At 38.8% G+C, this 26,011-nt stretch overlaps 1 protein-coding gene across 1 annotated transcript in view; it reads left to right on the top strand.

The window, feature by feature from the left end:
* Positions 1-26,011, top strand: part of LOC114654420 (E3 ubiquitin-protein ligase UHRF2-like) — a 176,585-nt gene that overhangs the window by 111,438 nt on the left and 39,136 nt on the right. Inside the window, exons 8-11 of the mRNA XM_028804976.2 lie at positions 8,608-8,715; positions 11,457-11,561; positions 15,820-15,926; positions 19,884-20,046. Of these exons, the coding sequence (XP_028660809.1) occupies positions 8,608-8,715; positions 11,457-11,561; positions 15,820-15,926; positions 19,884-20,046 (483 nt within the window). The remainder of the gene's footprint in view (positions 1-8,607; positions 8,716-11,456; positions 11,562-15,819; positions 15,927-19,883; positions 20,047-26,011) is intronic.

Raw genomic sequence — 26,011 nt, 5'->3', positions numbered from 1 at the left:
CTTGCAAAGCATTATGGTGTGCTGGGGAAAATAATTTGGCAGTTTAGGAGAACTATATATATATATATATATATATATATATATATATATAATTCACAAAGTCGACGCCAGAAGGGGAAGACACCCATGAAAGCACGCACACCAAAACAAGACACCCATGAAAGCACGCAGGAAGGGGCGTGGATTCACTAAGCCGCCGACAAGTAGGAAGGAGCCACGCCCACCAACTCTATGACCATTGGATACGACGACAACTCGCAGAGCTACGCCCACTAACTGGGACACGACGCCTCAGAGAAAACGGTGTCATTTATGTTCATCTGTTGTACGCTACACATGGACTTCTGAGCCACGTTGAGTTGGGGGCAGCAAGTCTTTGATAGGCTGCAACAAAATGATGAAAGTACAGGCGCATTTTTTCACACAGGCTGTGTGTGTGTGGGTGGGTGTTAGTTAGTTAATTTGTTACTCGAAGGATTTCAAGATTTAATATGCACAGGCGGTAACACTGCAAATGCAGCCCAAACGAACCCAAAATCTTCCACAGTCTCCTTACTGTAAAGCAGCAACACTACCACTGCGCTACAAGACAGAGAATGCAGTTAAAGAACGCACCACGCTCGATTTTACTTTCACTTCTGTTTGGACAACTGTGTCGTTCAGAAAGTGTTCACCCATCAATACATAATTATGCGGCGTAAGATACACCGTGAGTTGGCTACAGCCACGACCACCAACCCGGACGCAAAAACTCACCAATCACCACGTTAGTCGAGTTCCTCCCTGCTACGATCCACATGCACCTCAGAGCCACGAGGCAGCGCCAGAGAGAGACAGAGGCACACACAGGCAGCCCCAGAGAGAGAGCTGCGCACACACAGGCAGCGCTACAGAGAGAGCAGCGCAATCCTTTAAAACTGAGGTTAAAACACAATGAAGGAAGCAGTCTTTAAAAACCAATAAGCCCTGTGCCTCTTTCATTAGCGTCTCACCTGCTTCACCGATGTAGGCCCTACAACAGTCGAGACGCTTTCTCAGCAGCTGACCTTCTCTGTGCCTGACTCCACTACTGTCAGTTGCCTGATTAAAAATGGTGAACTCCTGCAATGTTACTATCTTGGTTGGCTTTTAAATAAAGTTCGGATTTGTTCAAATGTTCCTTTTTTCCTGCTGTGCTTAAAACTCATTTAAAAAAAAGTGTTTATACAACTACTGCAATGTTAGAGAGACAGAGAGGGCTCGCATGCTTCTGAGAGACAGAGGGGGAGGGGGCTCACGTGCTGCTGAGAGAGAGAGAGAGGTGGGGGGGGGGCTGGGGCGGCTGCTGCTGAGACAGAGAAAGCTTCCCTCTGCTTAAAAAACATTAAAAAAGTGGCGTGATTATGCGGCGTATACTACGCCACGGGTTGGTATGCAGCGTGTAAAACTGTTTGTTGCAGATAATTTCCCTTTTACTTTAACATGAAGACAATTTCCTGTTAGATTTGCCTTTGCGATGACAATTTATAAGGCACAGGGCCAAACATTCAAAAAGATGTGAATGTATCTGCCAAAACCAGTTTTCAGTCACAGACAGTTGTATGTTGCTCTCTCCAGAGTTCCATCTTTTCATTCACTTACTGGTATGCCTGCAGGAACACGTGCAGCGAGCGAGCGAACGAGAGCGAGCGACACACACACACGCATACAGGCGCGCGAGGGACAGAGCGCTGGACACATAAGAATAATAATACTTCATTACATTGATATAGCGGTGTTTTCAGTATTCAAACCGCTATCCACACACGGAGAAACCGGGAAGCGAACCCAAAATCTTCCACACTCTCCTTACTGCAAAACAGCAGCACTACCATTGCGCTACAAGGCAGTTAAATAATGCACTGGCCTCAATTTTGTTTTCACTTCTGTTTACAGCGATCGGATCGTAGCGTGCATTGTTGCAATGTTACTTTGCTTGGTGGCTTATTACATTACGGATGTTTCACATGTTAATTTTTTTCCCTGTGCTTAAAAGACATTAAAAAAGTGTTTCTCAACTGTAACTCTAGAACAACTCAGTACGCAAGCTATATTAAGCGTCAACAACGAAGACTCGCTACACCTTAATGAACAACTGCTGAAACTTATCCCTACCGACAAAGTAACTTTCACCAGCGTAGCCTCCATCGTCACAGACGATCCCGCTTTCAGTCACGGACAATTGTATGTTGCTCTCTCCAGAGTTCCATCTTTGCATTCACTCACACTGGTATCCACAAACCCACCCCATTTGGACAACTGTGTCGTTCAGCAAGTGTTCACCCATCAATACATAATTATGCGGCGTATGTTACGCCGCGGGTTGGCTAGTCAGTAAATAATTTGATAAACAAGAACAAATGTGAATGTAGCAAATTCACTGCAAATAATGCTTTGTTGAAATTCACTGATCAACACTAAGTAATACCCTGCCCTTTTTTTTTTTTTAAGTCCTTTTTTGGTATAGTTCCTCACCCTTTAACTGGCAGGAGAACCACATTATTTGCAAAAACCACAATTTTAACTCTTAGGTTCACAAACTAGTTACTGTCTACCGGGCACTCTGCAAATGCAGGCACTGAATAGCATATAGCCATTCAATATATATAGCCATAGTCAAATAGTCATTGTTCTTGTAGAACTTTCCACTAGGTATCCTACTTTATACTACGTGTAATAAGCTTTTTTAGTGACCACAAACCATTATATTTGGCTTTAGCATTTCTGGTTAGATCTAATCCACACCTTTGGCTGTGTCACAGTGGAGCTGTATAATCACCACAGTAATCATAGCCAGATAAAATGCACATATCCGTAAACAGTGTTTCTGGTGCTGCTCACTCAGACAAGTCAGTGTACACTGGGTGTAGGAGTTCCTCATATTGCACCTTTTTTCTTGCCAAAAATTCCATTTGATGTCAACTGTTTCCCCCCAGTACTCAGTTTTCATGCTCTGTATGTGTCAAACTCCATCGCCACTGGAATTTGCCTTAGCCACTGATGCAGCTCTTTCCTTTTAGGTATGATGGCTCTCTTAGTCAAATCTGTAAACTCTCCTGTTAACATGCACAGAAGACCTTTTTTCTTATAGTGCTGTTTATTCAGGAGTCCCAAAGTAGTCTCTGTGACAAGCAAAAACAATCTTTTGGCCACAGCCCCATGCACCTGCCTGCACTGCTGACGTCTTCAGCCTGGTTATTTTATACTCCATTTTCGTCTTCTGATATACAGGAGAAGCTCTTCCTGTGATGATGGTTCTAACTGTTTTCAGCATAGCCTCAACACACTTTTGGGTATTTGTGGTTTGTCCAATAGTTGCTCCGTTTATCTCAGCCAGCTCATCACCAAGTAATGATAATTTCAGATAGTGTTCGGAACATAAGGCCTTGTATCATATGTATGACAAAAGAACAAAGCCTGTCTTTTGGCCTAATTTATATTGGTGCCAGGCAGACTTGAGAAAAGGCTTGTGTTCTTTATAGACAATTCATAATTGCCACAAATCCAGTAACAATTGACTGCTCAGATTCAGGTCAGACAGGCCATCCTTCCTAGTCATGCTACTCCAGGTATCTCCACCATACCTGCATAGGACTACAAAGTCAGTAGATAGTATACTTTTAAGCACATAGTCCAATGTTTCTCAAAAGACAAAATACTTTGAAAAGTTGATATAGCTCCTAGTGTGCAAGCACAGTAAATGTTTTTTCTCTATGAAATTTGAAGGTGTTCTCTGTTGCTCCAAAGTACAAACTCTAGCAATGGTCTGTGAGCTTCTCCAGAACTAAAGACTTTTGATCTAGATTTCTGGTTCCAGAGCCAGTTTAGAGCTGTGTCTTACAAATTCTAGATGAAATAATAGGTGTATAAATAAGTAGTTATTTGACTATAGGTTGAAAATGCCGGGTGTTACCTCCACATTTGTATATGTGCTGTTTTTTTTAGATTTTGCTATTAGTTTTATTTTTCTGCTCACAATGTAAAGCAAAAAGCGCTTATGACTTATGCACTATAACTCTTGAGAACATGGCCTTGCACAAAGCCAGGGTCTTTAAGAACACATGATGATATAATAATAATAATTCTGTAGATTTATGTAGTGCTTTTCTCACTACTCAAAGTACTTCTGTGAGTGGGGGAGCCTCTTCAACCATTACTAAGGTGTAGCATCCACTTGGATGATACGATGGCAGCCATTTAAACGCCAGTACACTCACCACACTTTAGCCGTTAGGTGGTGAAGTGGTGAGAGAGAGATCCAATTAGAGACCAGGGATGATTAAGGAGCCAGAATGACTAGGCCATGGTGGGAAATTTAGCCTAGATATAGGAATGCACCGTACTCTTTAAGAAGGATGCCAGGAACTTTTTATGACCACAGAGAGTCAGAACCTCTGTTTTGCATCTCACTTGAAGGATGGCACTATTTTTACAATACAGTCTCCCCATCACTGCACTGGGACATTGGGATCCACATTCAGACCACAGGCTAAGCACCTCCAGCTTGTCTCACCAACATCTCTTCCAGCAGCAACCCAAGGTTTTTCTCGATGGTCCTGAGCTGCAATGAGTAGGCTTTCAGTCTTTCTCTTTGATGCATAACTGCCAAGCCACACTTGTGCAGTGCAGTGACTTTTTCTCAGCAGTTCGGTTTCAGTTTCAGTGATGGTCTTGAATCTCAGCTTCGTTAAACAAGCACTTTCTCTTGATTGTATTTGCCACTGAGCAAACACTTTCTCTTGATTTTATTTGCCACTGCTATGAGCAGGATTTTGCTCTGCCAGCCTCATGGGTATTCATAAGCTTGGTGAACTTATTTCTGCCAAACACAATATACAGTAATTACTCAGGCCAATGATGGTAGTTTTGCTTGTAGACATGAGTTTGATGGATCTGTGGCCAGTGTCCATCAGTTCATTCCAAAGCTATATACATGAGGAGTAGATTTACCTTACTGTTGATCAATGAGATCTTGTTATTTGAGTTGCGCTAAGACTGGAGGACCCCACAGTGCTTTTGACAGCATTCCTTTGCTATCTTCTCTTTTGTCTAAGTGTGCTGAATGCCATTGTTTTCATTGATGCCCAGGTATTTATTGGTATCTTCTTGGCTCAGGCTACGAAACCTGTCTTGTTATTCAACTGGAGGGTTCTCCTTTTGACATGTCTGCCACCTTTGAACACTTGAGTGCTGCAGCTATCCAAACCCAACTCTTTCTGATGTCCTCCCTAAAACCTTTGATGGTTATCAGGGCTTGTTTGAGTTGATGCTCATCTCTAGTAAACTGCCTGACATGACATCATCCATATAAAACAGATGACTGATGCATTGTTGCTGATCGACAGCATATCTTAGACCCTGTCTCTTCAGCATATTTGTTAATTGTGCACAGTATGCCCACCAGATTGGTTAAAAATAAAACTGAACATTTTGTAAAAAGTGGCATTTTTCAGCAGCCTTTTAACAAAGTTTATTGTTCGCTCTCAAAGAAAGAGAACTCTGCTAAAATGAAAATAACATGCGTTACACTTGTAAATTAAGAATGCAGACCCTAGAAGCAAAAGGGAGAGCAAGTGGCTCTTTACTGTAGCATCAAGAATATTTAAGGTATGTTTTAATTTATTCGAATATATACTTTATACTGGAATTTAAATCATGGTTTTGCCTAATTGGACAGCAATACTGTAGAATTGTTTGTTCTGTTCTAGAAGTTGAAGGGTATTTTTGAACTGCAGCAAAGTCAGTGAGAGGAGGTGGAGCTGCTGCTCCATAAAGGACATAGGTTGGGTTGTGATAGTGTATGTGTCTGAACTTACTGTAGAAACAACGAGCAAGCAGGAAAGTACATCTGATATGATACTGATATCAGTACCATGGAAAATTAATATTAGTATAGTTTCAACATTTCAGAATCTATATGTATCAATAAATCAATATTTTTGAAAAATCCAGATGGGGAGATTGTATCTGACTAATATGCTAAAGTTTTATTTTCCACCATCAGAAGCATTTGATCAGAGTGGTTTGTATGCTATTATTTATCTGGATTTTTTAAAAGGCTTTTGATAAGTGACAACATGTGGGATGGAGATCAAACTGCATACAACTGCTGTATGATTTCAAAGCAGTTTGCAGATGCAAATTGACTTAAGTGGGTAAAGCAATGAATAATGCTGTAAGGAATGTTATCTTAGGTGATGTTAGAAGTGTTTGTGGGTGTCCCCACTTTATGTTAATAGATAAAAATGTAATCTACAAAGATTTATAATATACATGAAAAACACTGTGTGTATGTTTGTGTGTTGGTAACACAACATACTGAACCAATGTGTAACTTCAAATTCAGTTGTGAATGTACGGGAACAAAATGATGTGCATTCAATGGCTGTTTGAAGACAAACAGTAATTAATAATTCTCAGGCTGAATTATTTAACTTTAAAACCTGCAAAACAACTCACTGTATTTTTATTTCTTTCAAACTGTGTCACTTCCTTCAGCAGACCTAATTACGGAGGGGGGGAGCATCCTACTGAAATCTCACTTAGGAACAGAGGAGACCCATAAACATACCTACTCTTCTGTTTCAAAGTGTTCTCCTCAATTCCACCACAGGAAAAAATTACTGCTCTTTTAAGGAAAATATTTACAGGGAGGATTCACTGTAGATCATGTTGACTGACTACTGTATTAGTATTGTGTCTTGACATCATGGCGGCTGATGGAACTGCCATGATTCGAAAGTTACGGATGACACTGCGGTTTTGACCTGCTGGACTGGCTAGTTTGAGCAGCTGTTTAAAGGTGATCCTCCAACTAGGTTGTTGTATACCTCGTGAGTCCCTGGTTCTTGAGGCTGATTCTCCAATTAGCTATGAACCACCCAATCTCTCTGAGATTGCACACGTAGTGAACCAGCAGAGGGTAAGGAAGGCTGCAGGGATGTTTAGTGACTGGGGTGAACTTTTCTAGGCTGGTGGTAAAGCTGTCCTCCTGGCCTTGAAAGCAATCTTTGCTTCCATTTGGGAGATGGACATCATTCAAACTGAGTGGAAAACAGGACTTGTTGTCCCTATCTGGAAAAGGAATAGTGATCACCTGGATTGCAGCAACTACAGGGGGATAATGCTGCTCTCGGTGTCAGGTAAGGTCCTTGCTAGGGTCATCCTCAATAAGACCTGGGGTCCAGAAGCTCTGGGGCAACTGTTGGTGAAGAGAGATTCACTGATTTTGACTTTGCCGACAATGCTGTGATGTTTGCAGAGTCAATGAAGGCTCTGGTCGGGGCTCTCAAGAGACTCTGCAAGGAGTCAGTGTCTGGGCTTGTGAGTGTCCTTGGTAGAAACCAAGATCCAGGCCTTTAATGACCTCTTGGGCACAGCCATCGGCAGTGTGTCTGTCTGCGGAAAATGTGTCGACAAAGTGTCGACTTTGTCAAGAGGTTTACTTACCTCGGCAGCGACATTCATGTCTCTGGTTACTTTTCCTATGAAGTCAGTAGATGGATTGGGAGAGCATAGGAAGTCATGAGGTCGCTGGAATGGGGTGTGTGGCATCCCAATATCTTTGCAAAAGGACAAAGGTCAAAGTCTTTAGAGTCCTGGTGCTTCCTGTTTTGCTATATGAACACTATCCAGTGAATCGAGAAAGGCTGGACTTTTTTGGTACTGTCTCTCTTCAGAGTACCCTTGGGTACTGCTAGTTTGACTTTTTGCTGAATGAACGGTTGCTCATGGACTCCCGTATGAGGCACATTACCTGCATTGTGCGGGAGCATCAGTTACGGCACCACGGCCATGTGGCACGATTCCCAGAGGGTAATCCGGCTCGCAGGATCCTCGTTGTTGAGGACCTGAGTGGCTGGACCAGACTAAGAGGACGCTCATGTAACACATGGCTGCAGCACACAGATGGTCATTTCTGGAGGGTGGGACTAGACCATTTGTCTGCTTGGGGGTTTGCCAACCAGGATCCTGAGCAGTTCTGTCACGTGGTGAGTGTGGCACCGCACTGTACCAATGCATGCTTCCCAACCTAACCTAACCTGACCTCACAAAGGGAACATGGTACACAGAGTTAAGGGTTGGATTAGGAGGGTAAACATGCTATGCTTACTTGAGTAATAGATAAGATCAAGACTATCTCTAGCATGGAGATGTGGCAGTTCTCAAAAATAAAGGTTATGGTGGTGTTCTGATGAATGAAGCCACTCTTTCTTGAAGCCACTGTTGATGTGCTGTCATACATTGGCATTATGAAAAATAAAAAAATAGTGATGTTTTATACATTAAGACATATGGAACAAAATAAAGAAAGATAAGGTTCAACTCTTGAGATGTTCATTGTATTTTTCTAATAAGCTAAAACTGCTGTTTTCACAACCCTTTAAGTTTTATGTAATCTCATATACAATTAGAAAAATGCAACTTTCCTATCTAAGTATTTTTAATAGAAGACCATTCACAATTTTTTGTTATTGATTCTAATAATTGCATGTTTTCTGCATTTTTAGCAGTAAATTCTTAGAATCTTCTAATTTAATATTTAACATTGTTTGACACTCATTGAATCTTATTTGATCCTTGTCATAGGGAATGGCTTGTGTAGGACGTACAAAGGAATGTACGATTGTTCCATCTAATCATTATGGGCCTATACCTGGTGTTCCAGTTGGAACAACTTGGAAGTTCAGAGTACAGGTAATATAATTTTATTGAGGAAACAAGAATATTGGTTGTTTTTTCTCTTTTGATGATGTGAATATTTAAGTTATGCTCTAAATGTTTTTTTTTCATAATAAGCAATTATATAGTAATATTACAAAGTGAAAAGAAAAAAAAAATAACATTAGAATGGCTTAAAATGTGCAGAATTAAACATTGCATTTAAGCAATTACTTAAAATTATACACACTTTAATGCTTATAGCATACATTCTAATTCATTACTTTTTCAAGGTAGAGTACTACAAAGTACAATTGATTGGCAGTGTTCATAATGCGAAGTTCACAGCAGCCAGTTAAAGTAAGACTGTACACAAATCTTTTTGAGTTTGGAGGTCAAGGAGTGCTAAGTGTTTTAGAAAATAACCTGCAGTTCTCTATAGCAGCGTAAATGGGTGCATCACAGCATATTATGGTATAATAAATAAATACCTGGGAGTGCAGCTGAATGATTACTTGGACTGGACTGCCAATACTGATGCTCTGTGCAAGAGAGGACAGAGCCGACTATATTTTCTTAGGAGGCTGGCGTCCTTCAACATCTGCAGTAAGATGCTGCAGATGTTCTATCAGACGGTTGTGGCAAGTGCCGTCTTCTACGTGGTGGTAGGTTGGGGAGGCAGCATAAATAAGGATGCCTCACGCCTGGACAAACTGGTGAGGAAGGCAGGCTCTATTGTAGGCACGGAGCTGGACAGTTTGACATCTGTGGCAGAGCAACGGGCGCTGAGCAGGCTCCTGTCAATCATGGAGAATCCACCTCATCCACTAAATAGTGTCATCTCCAGACAGAGGAGCAGCTTCAGCAACAGACTGCTGTCAATGACCTGCTTTACTGGCAGACTGAGGAGATCGTTCCCACCCCACTATGCCAATCTTCAATTCCACCTGGGGCTGGGGGGGATGATTGGGTAAATGTTAACATTATGCAAAGTTATTGTCTGTTTTTACCTGCATTTTTATCACTCTTTGATTTAATATTGTTTTTATCAGTATGCTGCTGCTGGAATATGTGAATTTCCCCTTGGGATTAATAAGGTGTCTGTCTGTCTGTCTGTCTAGTATATTGGTCAATAAACAAAGCATAAGCAGTGAAAGTCCCTGCTTGAAATCTAGTTTGCCATGACTTTCTGCTTCTTAGATACCTGTGCAATGGAGGATACAGTGGAAAAGCTCTTCGTATAGTGGCATCAGTGTTGACACTCTTTATAAAGATATTGTAAATCCCTGTCTAAACTTAGTAAAGCCATTCAGTCTCACAGACATAAAACAAAGCAGCTTTATTATGCAGTGAAAATCTATGCTTCCCAAACACTATGAAGTTACCTGCATGTGAGAATACTTCCTCAAACATACAAAAAAAAAATGGAAGTTATTTTTTTTTTAAACTAGAAGGACATTTAAAGTAAAACAGTATATATGATAACAGCATAGTTGATTGAAATGAAAAATACCACAGTAAAATTCTGATTGCCACTGTGGTTGTGAACAAAGAAGTAAATGGTTATCCAAAGTGATAATCTATGATAACAAGCAGCATTGTTTTAAAAAATATGTTTACCTTCAGTGCATGAGCATTTAGAACATTATTTCCTATATGTGTAAACATTTTCTTAATGTATATTGATACATTGGTATATTTAGCAGTAATTTTCTGTGTAAGAATATAGATAATGTTTTTGTCCTTCTTTTTTGAGCAATGCATTTGTTTCCTTGACTGCAGCAAAAATCTTAACACTGAGAATTTCGATGGTGATTGCTCACTAACTACCTGTCATGCTTGTACACCTACAAAGAACTGGTGGCACAAATGGTTGATGGCAACATCTGCATTTCTCTTACAAATGACTGTATATTGAAGCCACACATAACTAGTAGATGACACAGTGCTTTATTTGTCTAAGCACATATTTCAATTAACAATTGACAAAATAAACATGACCTGTACACTGTAAGCACGTCAGGTCAACAGTGATCATTATTCCTTCTCCATCTGTCTACGTATATTTTTCTTTTTCAACACCTTCATATAAATGAGTTTGGGACAGAATGTTTTACTATTGTGCAATTGTATGGAACATGTTCAAGACAAAGTAGCTTGAGTGAGCAACAGTGATATTAGCCCAGGTTTAAAAAACGAAAGAAAACGGCTGCAAATATTGTATACAAAAAAGTATCTAGTTTGTTACGTAGTATGTCTGATACATCTGATTAACTGACAGCAGTATAATTGAGCCCCATTGTCTTAGAAATTTTTTGAGGTGAAGATGGGTAACACACAGCTAATTACTGAATACATTTTAAACTTGTCTTCTAGGTTAAAGTTCTCTGCAGACTGTATATTATATATGAGACACAATTTGCACCCAACTGTGTTAGTATGTAGCTTAGCAAACCATGGTGATTAGAAAATAAGCAAACTGTTTTGTTTTATTGCTGGTCCAATAAGATTTTTGAGACTGATCATTTGGTTCAGTCCTGGTGCTCCTTCAGGGTACTTGCAATGAAGACACAGTTGTCATATGTATTATATGTATTATAATATAAAATGTATATTTTCCGTCATTGTGCACAGGTGAAATCCTTATTTTTTTGTAACCGAAATTTTATATATTTGTTTAAAACCAGCAGCTTTTTTTCAAATTTTTTTTTAAGTTTAAACATATTTCACAAAAATTGAAAATAGGAAGTTTAATAATTCTTTTTCTCATTTTCAAGGTGAGCGAAGCAGGTGTTCACAGGCCACATGTAGGAGGAATTCATGGACGTAGCAATGATGGATCATACTCCTTGGTTTTGGCTGGAGGATTTGAAGATGAAGTGGTGGGTTCTTCAAGCAAGCAACTTACTTCTTTCTTTAAGTTTATTGTGTAGATAAAGGATGTTTGGCACTTTTTTTCAATTAATATTTTTATTAATCTCAAACTGAATACGGTTATGAAAAATTCCATAAACAATACCTAGTACTTGAAGCAGCAAATTTTCAACTTTTGTTTTGATTATACACTATTTGAAATCCATATTCAGTACACACATTAACTCTTCAGCAATTTAGAACCTCCATGCAAGGAGAAGCTTTATGCATTTGAAATATAGGGGATACTTATTTCGTCACTCAAGAAATGTGGAAAATTTACAAAAAAGTGTCTTAGTTTTGTGAGGCAACTGTATTACCTGTTTGGCCACATTTCTCTCTAAAGTTTGCATGTTTGTTGCCAAATCAAAGTATGCTCTCGACTGTCATGTCAATCCAGTGTTTGGTTTCCGAACCTACAAAGGCATGATAAAGTAAAACTTAGTTCATTCAGTATGTTTATTGCGACCGTCAGTAAAGGGCAATATTCCTGTTAGGTACATCTATGTGTACATCTCCATGTGTCTCCATTTCTTAATGAGATACTTTATTTTCATTAAGTGAGTAATTTTAAGTTTCAGTTGAAAAAATGTATCCTTTTTAAGATGACACTACTTTTTAATTTTCATATTGCAACATGTATTTCTTGTGACAATCAAACCCAAAAGAGGATAAAATGTAATCATTCACCAGAAGTCTAATGAACTTTAACAAATTTAATGTAAACATTTAAATCCTTCTTATTTTTAATTAACTTTTCTCATATTTGTAGTCATCTTTACATTATGCTAGTATATTCTGAAGAGAAGTATAACAACTGTTAATGTGAACACATTTAAGAAGTATAATTGGACATATGAATATAAGAAAAGTTTTGTCAGGAATCTCTATTTACTAAGTTTTTGAAACATATCATGAAGTCAGCATTTGCAGTTTCCAAATTAATTTTATCAATTTCACTACTTGGTAACTCATTACATTTGTGTATAGTACTCAGTATAAAGCAAAACTTATGAATCACTATGCCTAATTACCCTCTAACCAGCTTCCATTTGACATATAAATTAATAGCTGTCGTTAATATGGAGGCCTAAACTACCCACTCTATGCCACATGAGGCTTCACACAACTTTCCTTGCAACTCAGATTCCTGTTTAGTGTCTTAATTCTATTTGCTGTCTAGTTGTGGGCAGTGACAATTCTACTTAACCCACAATTCTTTTTCATATGATGTACTTTAATGTTTAAGCCCAGTTTAATTTCTGCCCCCAAGATATGTATATTACATATGTAAATTATGTTTATGTAAATGATAAAAAAAAGAGATGTTAATATAATTGTACAACAATATACTATAAAATAAACAAAATTAATAAATGCATTTTGAAAAGGTAGCATACATACAACACTTATTTTTATTTTTTGAGGCTTTTTACGCCTAACTTTCTGTGCTTATTTGGCATTGCTTATTTGGCATTGTTCCATTTAGTTATGGATGAAGCATTGCAAGAAGTGTCTTGAGGTTCTTTTCAGCTGGATGAAAGTTGTCCTGAGCTTTTATGTAGTTGGTGAAAGAGTTCATTCTCTTCTAAATTGTTCGACCTGCTTCCATCTCCATGGCTTTTCTCTTCTTAAATGGATTCTTTCAGCCAAAAGAATCACCACTGCCATAAAACATACAGTACGTTCAATGACTTCATATATTTTTAATAGTAGGAAATGAAACAAAAAATATACTGTTAACGGTTCCTGTTTGTTACAAATTTTGAAGTTTCATTCAGTTCACATTCATTCTATAAAATAAAAAATATAAACCTATACAGTATATGTATTGGTTGATCAGTTAATCAGATGTGTAAGAAGTACTATGTAATTAAATAAGTACTTTTCTGTATACAATACAGTACCCCCCATAATGTTTGGGACAAAGACACATTTTTCCTTGTTCTACCCCACTGCTCCACAGTTTAAAATTATAAATTAAAAAATTCAGACATGGTTAAAGCGCACATTGAAGACTTTAATTTAAAGGTGTTTGCATACAATTGGGTCACAGCATGTAGAAATTACAACACTTTAAATACATGGATATTTTCAGGGCACCATAATGTTTGTGACAATTGACATCACAGGTATTTATGATTACTCTATCTATCTACCTACCTACCTACCTACCTACCTACCTACCTACCTACCTACCTACCTACCTACCTACCTACCTACCTAGGTGTGATTACCTAAATCAACTGGATTATCATCCTTAGACTGATCCTATTTTATTTAGCATGTTAAGCATCCATAATTAAATTTGTCACTGGACTGTGTTATTAAGAAGTTATCAAAATAACTATTGTGTCCTAACCTGATCATTATGGGTCTTATTCTATCTGTCTTGCTCAATTTTTTAAACAACATTTAACATGGTGAATAATTAGATTCTTTGTTATATGAATTCATGTATGTGGACCACTGTTCTTGTGCTTTTTATCTTTCAAGTTGCAATTAGCATTTATATTATAACTATAGAAACTAGTTATACATAAACAACTATCTGCTTACTATATAGCAAATGTCTTATTTGCTTATTGTCATACATGTCCGGAAACAAAAACAGACTTTAGAGAAGACAAATTTCTGCATTTCAGTGAGGCCAAACAGGCTTTCTACAGGTAGTGGCTACTCCGAAGGGAATATTCTTGGAGTCACTAAAGAGGGAGAGAAGAAAACTCTGGAAGATGCTAGAGGGTAGGCTTCTCAATATTGAGCTAAGTGTTGTGTTGGACGTAGTACATTATTACCAGTGGATGTATTGAATGACACTGGAATATTGTAACCATATTGCCTTTTAAAAGTTATATCTTGAAAGTCTGGAAGGAAGAGTGGAACTGTGTTGACCTTTCATGAAAGGTAGCCCTGAAGTTTCTTTAAATGCCCTTCCTGTAACAGCTATGTAGTGACCAGGGCTGCAGAAACACATGGTATAATATACTACATATAGTTTTATCTAGATATAGTTTTAGTATGGTGTTGCTGTTCAGAACCTGGAGATGACCCCGGGGAGGGATTCAGGCTGAAATTAAACCATTTAGCTGTTTCATTTTGGAGTAAGGAGAACATTTGTGGTGAACGGTCAATGGCAGGGTGGAGCAAGAGATAGAGAAATGCACATAGTGAGGAAATTCACTGGAGACCACCTTACCTGGTAAATTGTAAAGTCAGGTTTAATTCAGAAGCTTTCTTTATTTTTGTCTGATTCCTTTGACTTTGCATTCTCTCCTTGTGTGATCCACTGCTGAATGTTTTAAACATTTCCTGAGAATTTTAAAATGTTTAGAAGGATTTTTAAGTATATAATGAAGCCATGTTGGGAAACATTACAAGTTTAAGTAGGTAATATGTTACTTCTTTTAAGAGTCTATCAGTGTTTTCTGACTAATTGTATACTATCTGTCAATATTCTTCTGTGTATCTTATTTATGAAAACTGTTTTCCACATTGCTTTTGTTCTTGTTAGCACATTTGTTATACTTCATACAAAGTATGCAAAATTAGACTTATTTTATTTTGTTTTACTTTCACAAAATAAGGTGGTCTTATTTTTTTTTTATCTGCCTCTTTTTGCTGTTGGAATCTTTATGATTTTGTGCTCTTGTAATTGTGTGAGCTGCAATATATATGTAAAAGATTAACTTTTTTATATCACATACAACTTTTTCATTGTAGTATGTACTTTTTTAATTTCTCAGGGTTAACCTCTGAGATTTTTTGGCCTTTGGCAACTTGCATGTGCCATTTTTTCTAAAAAAAAATAAAAATAATAATAATAATAAACTTTACAATAATATTACAGTAATTATATTTATACATTATTAAACTTTGGATTACTCTTTGGGGCTAGCCCAATAAAACAACAGCTTGAGTTGCTTTTTCACATTCTTTGGATACAGGTTTGATTTCCATCTGCAGGTATCTTCATCATGGGAGTTTACAGTTTCTCCCTATTTTTTGGGAGTTTCAGCTTCCTGTCAAAGTTCATGCAATCTATTGGGTTGAGTGGAGCTCAGAATAAGCCTGGTGTGAGTGAAATATGGGTATGTGTAAAAGGGAACCAGGTTTACTTCTTGCCATTTGCTGCCCATTGCTACCAGGGATTGGCTGTGGCTTCATGCAGTCTTATATTGGAAAATGTACTTGAACAATGGATGGATTCTCTGGTCTATTACACAGGACAGAGGAGATGAATTCACTTACACTGGAAGTGGGGGACGTGACCTCTCAGGAAATAAACGGATTGGGGAGCATTCTTTTGATCAAACTCTTACCCACATGAATAGGTATGGTCAAATTGACTTCTTTCATTTTCATGCATGTTCAAAATACATTGTTTGTCGTTTATTATATTTCATAACACCTTAAATGTGAAACCTTTTCATTATGTTTGTATGAAAACTTCTGACCTTCAAATCAGAACCTGTTTTTCTCAATTTCAGCTTTTTTTCTAGTCTTTAATACTTACATATATAACTTGTGAAGTACTCTTCTGTAAAATTGTTACTGTAATATTAATATGCGGTTATGCACAAATGTATCATTATCGTATTCCAGTTTTTAATTGACTGTTTTTCAAAAGCAATTACAATAGTATGTGCTGTAAAATTATCTATATAAAAACTAAATCATGTTTTTCATATCTCTTTCCCACATATTAGTATATGGGTCTCTTAATCCAACAGGATGTTAATTAGCTGAATATCCAGTATTTCTCTGAAAATTGTTCTATTGATATAAATGTGAGGGTTATTGATATAAATGTGAGGTCTAACAAAGACAGAAAAATCTGTATTTCTGTAATTAATTAACTGCTTTCCACAACATACTTGATAGTTGAATATGAAGATTATTCATATTATATGATTATAAAGTTTAATCTTTACCTGCAGCCTTACCTTTTTAATTTCAATTTAATTTAAATTTATACTTAAGTGCACTTCCACTTATGATTCAAGGTAGGCATAATTTACTTAGTAGAATGTATCAAAGAATTGTAAGGATAGAATTCATAATTTTTGTAAGTGTTTGTCTAACTGATCTCTTAACACCTAACACAAGTTAATGTTTTATTCAATTCAGTGTTGTTACAGGTTTAGCACAATTTCTAAACATTTCTCATCTTTTCTCAGAACGATCATTTGCTGCATCATATAACACAAATAAATTCTCTTGTTTTCTGTCTGTTGGTATACTCGTACCTAAAAGTAAACAATTAACTTTAAATAAATTGGGATAAACAAGTATGGGCTGTTATTATTAATGCCTTATAATGTGAATATTCCTTGCTAGTTATTTTATGAAAAAAAGAAAAAGAACACATTATGCAGCACAACATCAAGAGAGGAGGATGTCTAAGATTTGAAGTGCAGAATCTGAAAATCAGGGGTTACTGATATTCATTCTAATCAATGTCATAATTGGTAGTAAATAGTTAATTTTACTGAAAAGCTTACATTGTTAGGCTCAATTTCTTTATTTCAACCCTCTCACCAGTGATGTGTTACACTATTTCTATATATTTTATTCATTATAAACACAGGTCTCTAATATCTGGTTCTGCAGGAATGACCTAAAATACAAAGCACATTGAAGCACATTTCAGAATCATTTACTTGTAACCAATTCAATTCTGCATCATGGAACTAGATGGTTGGAATCATAGTATAACAAATAGGTTCAGCAATATCTTAAGGAATCATGACAGGAGTGGAGGATTTTTTAAACCTCAACTTAAATGTTAGTGTTAATAGTAGCTTTACAAACAGACCTGGGTACGTATTGTTGTTCCAGAGATTAGGAACCAAGGATGTATGTTATTTTAGCTTCCTTTAGAAATTTTGAAAGAAAAAAAAAATCAGATGTAGATTCATGTAACATGTAAATTAGGGAGGAAAAACTAAATGCATTTATAGCAGCTAAATAGCTTCTCATTTAGTCAGTGATTGAAATGAAATTCTCAAAACCAAGTTTAACACTTTAACCTTCATATATAATATTAATGGGCAATTACCCAATTAATACTAATTTACAGTTTATAAATACAAACATTTAAATATTCATGGAGCTGGAGTGTTTCCTTTTTTGTTTAAGCGTCCTAAACATTCTCCTCAAAGAATCAGTGTCTTTCACACACTTGTTTGTTTTAGCATTTAAATGGTACAGAACATGTCAAGAGATTGTTACTTTGACATTTAGAGTAACCCTAATCATAGACACATGATCATTTTAAAAAGGGGACACTCATCTATCAAAGCGATTGTTATTTTGAGTTCTAAATATACTTATGGAAGCCAGTGTTGACCAGACTAGGGAGGATAGAATTTAATTTATTTAGGCAGTTTTCTCGAACATTCCAAGCAGTTTTTGCATTACTTTCAAGTCAAATCAGATCAAATATTGAACGCCAAATTAAGTGTATTAAATATAAACAAAAAGCTGTCAATAAACCTTAAGCAAACTTTTAATATTTTTTAAGAAAGCGTTTTAATATTTACTTAGGGGGAAAATGACTTTGCCTTCTATTTTTTTTTTTTAATTTTTTTTTTTATTGCTTTATAACCTTGGTGTCACATCCTGCAACAAATAACCACATTAAAGTATTTGTAGATTTGTTTATTTTTCAAATTCAGATATTTACTTTTTTCTGCTATACATTATAACTAATTCTCTTTAAGGCTGAAAATCCTGCTTGCTTCCAGGTGAAAGCTACCCTTACGATAATTAGTTTTACCACTAAGTTGCATCTTTTTATAATTGATGGTGCTTGTACAGCAGACCCTCCGTTAACCGGAACTCAAGCAACTGGCACTCTCAAGCAATCGGCAAAAACTCGGAAGAAATACTTACAATTCCACGAAATCTATTTTATTTTAAGTTTAAACTTGGTGCGCAGCCCATGTTAAGGCCACACCTCTCACACCACATGCTTGTCTACATCTCCCGCGTGTGTAAATATCCGATCTAACCTCATCTACCCTTTCTTTGTCTATAATATGGTCGGTTGGTATTTGTTGATTTAAGTTTTTGAGAGTCAGTGTCCATTTTCAATTGCCTGGCCTACTCGATCCAAGGTTTGCCATGGCATTCGTAAACTTGTCAGGTAAGCAGAAATCGGCAGAGTTTGAAGCTACAGCTTCATTTCATAATGTGTTTAGTGAATTAATTGAAAAAAATGGCTTGACAGCAAAACAGATTTATAATGCAAATGAGACTTGGTTAATGTGGAAGTGTCTGCCAAATTGTACTTTGGCTGGTGGTAATGAAAAGGTTCAAGCCACATAAAGAGCATATGCTTTAAGAACTCATAAGGTAAAGTATTTATATGTGATCAGCAAATTTGCCAATCCATGGTGCCTTAATGGCATAATTAACCTCTCTGTGGGGCAACAGCTGGATGGATGCTGAAATTGTTATGAAGTGGTCCCACCATTTGATTGTTTCCAGTGCCAAACATAATTTAAGAAAATAAGTCATGTCAGAAGATAGTAAAGTTCTGTTGCACCTGGATAACTGTCGCGCATATTCTTATGCAGCTACCGGCCACTACACAAACTTATTCAGAACTATGATTAGCTGGGGACCGATCAGCTGATGCTGGTACATCACTTTCGTTTTCAATCTCCAGATCACTTGCATCAAAATCGGTGCAGGATAAGTCAGAGTCTGATTCAGCAATAATACACAAAATGTTGTCTGCGGAATATTTTGCTGTGCGCATTCTCTCCACCAGATCCACCTTTAGTTCCGGCAGCTACGTGAAGACAGCTCTGGTGGGTGATAGCTGCTCTGCTGCGCATTCCTGCCATATGCTGAAAAAAATATTCAGCACTCAAAGAGTCAGTTTGCTTTTGATTACTATGGACTACACTACTAGTCCTATTTTTAATAGTAACTCTCAAGCAACCAGCTTATCTGGCCATCTACCAATCCCCATGGGTGCCAGTTAACTGAGAGTCTACTGTATTATTAATAACTTATTTGAATCTTTGGAAATGTCTGAAAATGTTTTTAGGAAATTCTTCAGCTATAGTTTTGTTTTAGGTTTAGCTTGTACTCTTTTTACTTCTCAAAATGTTCAGGTAGCAGAGGCAGATTTAAGGAGTGATGTTGTTGGTAGTGGGTTAATTTGTCTGAAGATAGGTTTTAGGAAGATACATTTTTCTGTAATTTATAAATGTCACATTACTAGTAATCACATTCTTAATAGTATAATTATAGTAGTATTGTTTCCTATTTTCTAGAGCTTTAGCACTGAACTGTGATGCACCTCTGAATGATAAAAATGGAGCAGAGTCCAAGAACTGGAGAGCTGGAAAACCAGTGCGTGTTGTGCGGAGCTCGAAAGGTCGTCGTATCAGCAAGTATGCCCCTGAAGAGGGCAACCGCTACGATGGAATCTACAAGGTCCGTTTCTTTTACAGTTTCCTGAAGTATTATGTTGCAAGTGCAAACTTTTAAAGAACTCTAAGGTGCCAAAAGCTTTGAATTCATATGAGTGAAACCTGGAGCCTTCCATGGATACTTATGAATGCCATACATTTCTGTCTCAAAAAATCGTAAAATAGAATTCCACCACACACTGACTAAGGAGTTGAATTCAACTTTTATCATTGTTGTCATGGATACCTGGGTGTTGTGTGTCTGTGGCATCATAGTCAAAACCTAATAATTTAGACCAGAGTACTTGTTTATATGATTTAAACCACCAGCAGAAAGCTTACATTTTGTTGGTCATTGTGATGTTTTTGTTTTAGTTTTTTTTTTTTTTTTTTTTTTTTTAAGTTTAAATGTAGATTTTTTTTTCATATCTACACATACAGAGGGAATGAACCTTTAACAACAACATTTATTTATATAGCACATTTTCATACAAATAATGTAGCTCAAAGTGCTTTAGCAGCAGTTACAGCTGAGTGTAGAAACTGTGGTCTTTACCAACCTCACAAATCTACATTGACCACTATTCCACTATTCTGTACAAAACTGTTCAAGACTTGCATTTTCTCTATCTTTTCAAAGAAAATGACAACTTGTGACACCAAAGAGCCATAGCAAGGTTTGGGGCAGCCACCCATATATTTGGTTTCCTGGCTGGTCTTCAGCCATAGGCTCGAGCCTGGACATGACCTCACAGGGGCCGGAGCCAGCAAGGACTTCTTCCATAGGCCTGGACCCAGAAGTGACATCAAGAGGGCCAGGTGGAATCTCTCGTGAATGGTCTGCAGGAAAGGGAAAAAAAGAGTCCGTGCACTCTGCCACATCCCGGTCTGATTCAGAATTGCCGTTACTCAAGCCCTTTAGCTGCCTTCCCTGCGCACATGTGTGACAAGGACCCCCCTCAGCCCAGACCTGTCGGGTCAGGCGACCCTAACCGAGAGGTCGTGAACCCGAGAAAGAGCATCGGCGTTTATGTGAAGAGAGCCCCGGCAATGAATGAGCGAAAACTTGTATGGCTGGAGGTCAAGAAACCACTGAGTGACCTGCGGATTCGACTCCTTGTGCAGGGCCATCCACTGTAAAGGTGCATGGTCCATGACAAGGGTGAATTCCTGGCCCAAATGGTAGTACCTCAGCTGAGTAATTGCCCATTTAATTGCCAAAGCCTCTCTCGGCCCTCAGGCCTGTTTACAAAGTGTCCATTTTGAGGATAAAAGGTAAAGAAAAGTTTGGTGCTTTCAAAACAGGTGCGGACGTAAGGGCCTGCTTCAAGTCACTAAATGCAGCGCCTGTCTTGTCAGTCCATACCACAATGTTTGGGGCCCTCTTTGTCAAATCAGTCAAGGGCGCTGCTGTCTCCGAGAACCGGGGCACAAACTGGCGGTAGTACCCCGGCTGCCTGAGAAAGGCTTGGACCTGCTGCTTGGTTCGCTGATGGGGCCATTTCAAAATGGCATCTACTTTGGAGCACTGCGTCTTTACGGTACCCCGACCCACCAGGTAGCCTAAATAGATGGCTTCGCTCAATCCAAAGAAACAAATACTAAGCTTGTCCTAGCCTCTCGAGGAGGTCGTCCACTTGTGGCATTGGATAAGTATCAAATTGGGAGACTTGAATAAGTCGACGGAAGTTGTTGCAAAACCTCCAGTTCCCGTCAGGCTTATTGACCAAGACAATGAGACTGGACCAGGGACTATGACTTTCCTGTATTACTCCTAGTTCCAACATATGCTTGATCTCAAGCTCCACTTCCGCTCTTTTTGCCTAGGGAAGGCAATATGGACGTTCTCGGACTACAACCCCGGGCTCTGTCACAATGTCGTACTCAATCAGAGAGGTCCTTCCGGGGTTTTCACTCACTACCTCCAGGACGGACAGGATAACGGTTTCCAGCTCCCGTCACTGTCTGGGACTTAAATCCGCACCAAAGTTAAGGCTACTCACGTGAGCAAAGAGTGAGCGGGGCTGACCAGAGGAGGGATCGGGATCCCTATCCTTCCACGGTTTCAGCAGATTTACATGATAAACCCACTCCCTCGCCCGACGATTGGGTTGACTCACCAAATAATCGACGAGTCCTGTCCTCTCCTTAACTTCGTATGGACCTTGCCAATGGGCTAGTAACTTAGAGTGGGAGGTAGGTACTAGTACCATGACCTGATCTCCTGGGAGGAACTCCCGGAGAGATGTGCCTTGGTCGTAATATCGGACCTGTGCTGCTTGAGCCTCTTCCATGTGACTTTTAAGGAGGGACTGAATTTTACCGAATCTATTGCATAATTGCACGAAATACTCCAATATGTTTGTAGAGGGAAGGCCCTCTTCTTCCCATCCTTCTTTTAAAATGTCTAATATGCCCCGGGGTTGTCGCCCATACAATAACGCAAAAGGGGAGAACCCCGAAGAGGCTTGTGAGACTTCCCGATAGGCAGAAAAGATGAGGGGGGAGGAGCTGATCCCAATTCCTTCCATCCTCGTTGACCACCTTATGTAGCATTTGTTTGAGAGTCTGATTAAATCTCTCTACCAGACCATCGGTTTGAGGATGATACACTGCAGTCTTTAGATGCTTTATTTTAAATAACTTGGCAGTCTCCTTGAACATCTCTGAGGTAAATGATGTCCCTTGTTCTGTCAGGACTTCCTTAGGGATGCCTCTCGTGCAAAGACCACTACCAACTCCTGTGCGATGGTTTTAGAAGTAGCTGAGTGCAACAGAACAGCTTCGGGGTATTTGGTAGCATAATCCACGAGGACTAAAATGTACTTGTGTTCTTGGGCTGATGGTTCTAGGGGTCCGACTAAATCCACCCCAATTCTGTGAAATGGGACATCAAATAGAGGAATAAGAACGAGAGGAGCATGGTCCTTCCTACAAATTTGTCGCAATTGACACTCTGGACAGGAAGTGCAAAAGCAACAAACCTCCTAATTGATTCCCGGCCAATAAAAGCGGAGCTTGATCTGCTCCAGAGTTTTCTCTGTGACCAAATGGCCACCTAGGAGATAGGCATATGCTGACTCTCAGACCTGTATCTGGAAGGTCTGTGGGATTAGCAGTAGCCTCTGTTCCTGTCTGTCATGCTCTGCTAAACGATACAGAAGGTCATTTTCCAAAACAAAGTGAGGACCCTGTGGCATTGACTGGTGAGTGCGCTGGCCATTGACCAAGACCGCTGCATTTTTGGCAAAATTAAGGGAATCGTCATTCCACTGATCCCTTTTAAAAGAAGCCGGTGTCTCTCTAATTTGAAACTGCAAAATGGAGAGAGGGTCCGGGCCAACCTCAAGGGCCTTGGTTTCCTCCTGTTCCGTCTCAGTGCTGATGGATGACATATTGGCACGTGACTGTCCGGGAGTTGCCATGTCACTCAGGGGGGGTTAGGTTTTGGGACGTACTCTGGCTGAGCTTGACTAAGGGACGGTTCTGCTCCCTCAGATTGTGAGGCCATCCTGCATGTTTCCAGGAGCTCTATGAGCTCTTTCATGTTCTTGAACTGTTTACCCCAGACCGGCTGGGTGATACCACAGGGTAGTGCTTTTAGAAGCAGGTAGCAGGCCACCTGCTCTATTACTTGGTAGAGCTTGCTCTCATGTGGTCGTAACCACTGCCCTACAATTGCCCATAAAGACCAGGCTTGTTTGTGGGTCGGCCGCTCTGGGTCCAACCTCCTGTTTCTTACTCTACTCACATGCCAGTCTGGGGCACCCCTAGGTGGAAATCTGGGCTCTGGCTTCACAGGGAGGTGGGCACTCTTCCCTGAGAGAGCATAATAAGCCCCCGTTTGCCTCCCCCCTCTGGAGCAGCCCAATTCTGTGAGCCCCTCCCACACACTCCCTGGTCTGCTTAGGTTGCCTAGTTAAGCATGCCAGGAGCTGAGCCTGTACCGGGTCTCTCTGAACCACGGGACACCCTCCCCACCTGAAAACTCACATGGTACGCTCCCATCTGGGTACATTGCAGGTCCTCTCCCCTTCTCTTCCGGGATCCAACCATCCTGTCACAAACTCCACAAAGATCCATAGCAAGGTTTGGGGCAGCCACCCATATATTTGGTTTCCTGGCAGCAAATTGCAAGTAAATGATAGCATTGATCTGCATCAAACGGAGTCCAAAACAGACCTGAGGGAATAGTGAAAAGGTGGAGGCTTTTATAGGGTAAAACAGGAAGTGAGGTCAAAGGGGTTGGGCTCATAAGGGTCTTCAGCCATAGGCTCGAGCTCAGACATGACATCACAGGGGCCGGAGCCGGCAAGGTCTTCTTCCATTGGCTCGGACCCGGAAGTGACATCAAGAGGGCCAGGTGGAATCTCCCGTGAATGGTCTGCAGGAAAGGGAGAAAAAGAGTCTGTGCACTCTGCCACATCCCGGTCTGATTCGAAATTGCCCTTACTCAAGCCCTTTAGCTGCCTCCCATGTGCACGTGTGAGACATTGTACTTAAAACAGGTTAGATCTATACCTGAACAACTCCAGTACAATATTTGTTTTGTTTTTTAGTCAGTACCATGTTGCTGTGTCTGAAGGCTTTGATCCTGTTTAATACTTAATGTGTTCCAATTTCACCTTTTTTGAGTAGGGCATCAGAATTTTATTCAAGTCATTTCTGTACTTGACGTTTTTCCCTGTTATCCAAAGTGTTGATGTATTCCTTCCCATTGAGAAATATTTAGTAATACAAAGCTGCCAACAATGTAAGAAAGATTTTTTTTTTTGAGTTTGTATATTGAGTTGTACAGATTACGATTGTCCATTTAGGCCAAAAGAATTTATTAGATTCTTAAGGCAGCAGAAAACATTTTGTTAAATGGCTACAGAAACTAATGAGTTTTCTTTTGTAATCATTACTTCAATCAGGATCACACTTTGGTTAGTTGAGTAATGGCTTTAATATGGCCACACCTTTACCAGACAAATCACATTTAAGTAGTGCATGAAATATAAAAAAAATACGAACATTCTTTGACCATTCTTGTTCATGCAGTAATCAAGTGCAGGTTCCTCAATATTGCTGTTAACATTTTGATGGTTTCACTGATGAATATCTTGCATGATCAATCATCAAATATGGGAGAGCTGCCTTGTTTTATATTAGTACTGATTGCTCTATAGAACTTCCACTTGTTAATTGTAATATTCACCCCCCTTTTTAATACAACTGTTTAAATTTATTTTCTCTGTACCTTTAAGCACAGAGATCTTCAGAGGGAATACTTGCCTGCTGTTGAAATAATGAATGAAAGTAACAATTACTATATGTTTCGTGTTGGTACCCCATTCTATTTTTGAGCTAGTTGCTTGGGTATTAATGACCTGTACTATTAATACAAAACTCTTTACTCAGTTTCCTAAAATATTTTAAATGTCTAATAAATTTCTGGTGTTATTAACACAAATGTCGTAAAAGAAAAAAACATTTTATTTAAAAGATATCATCTATACTTGAACTTGCCACTCTTAAACACACAAGACACAGAATAAAAAAGAAAGAACAATAAGACCTTTAAAAGTTTTTCTTAGCACTTAAAATACACTAATTAGCAGAGGGAACCAGTAGTTATGGCTGAATTAATCCTGAAATAATGTGAATCATTACCATTTAATATAGGTTGCCAGTTATCCTGGGTGTGTAACTGTAATGCTGGTTATGTACATTATAGTTAATTTGTGATTGCTTTTACAAGAGGGTGGGACATCAATATGGTGCAGTAATTAGTTCAGCCTTGTCATGTATCAAGCACCTTGGGTATAAATTCCATTCCTGGTTGTTATCTATGTGGAAAAATGCTTGTCCTTCCTATACTGTATCTGCAAAGGTTATCTTGCTGCATCCTGTTCCTTTTTTCTGTTTTCTTATAACATGTCAATAGGCTGATTTGAATCCTATTGCAAATTGTCCCAGTGTGGGTACATGCATTTGTGGATCTTGGA

This window comes from Erpetoichthys calabaricus, chromosome 7, assembly GCF_900747795.2.
Source record: "Erpetoichthys calabaricus chromosome 7, fErpCal1.3, whole genome shotgun sequence".
NCBI classification, from domain to species: domain Eukaryota; kingdom Metazoa; phylum Chordata; class Cladistia; order Polypteriformes; family Polypteridae; genus Erpetoichthys; species Erpetoichthys calabaricus.
Note: the sequence above shows the minus strand (reverse complement) of the source record. Positions and strands in the feature narration are given on the sequence as shown.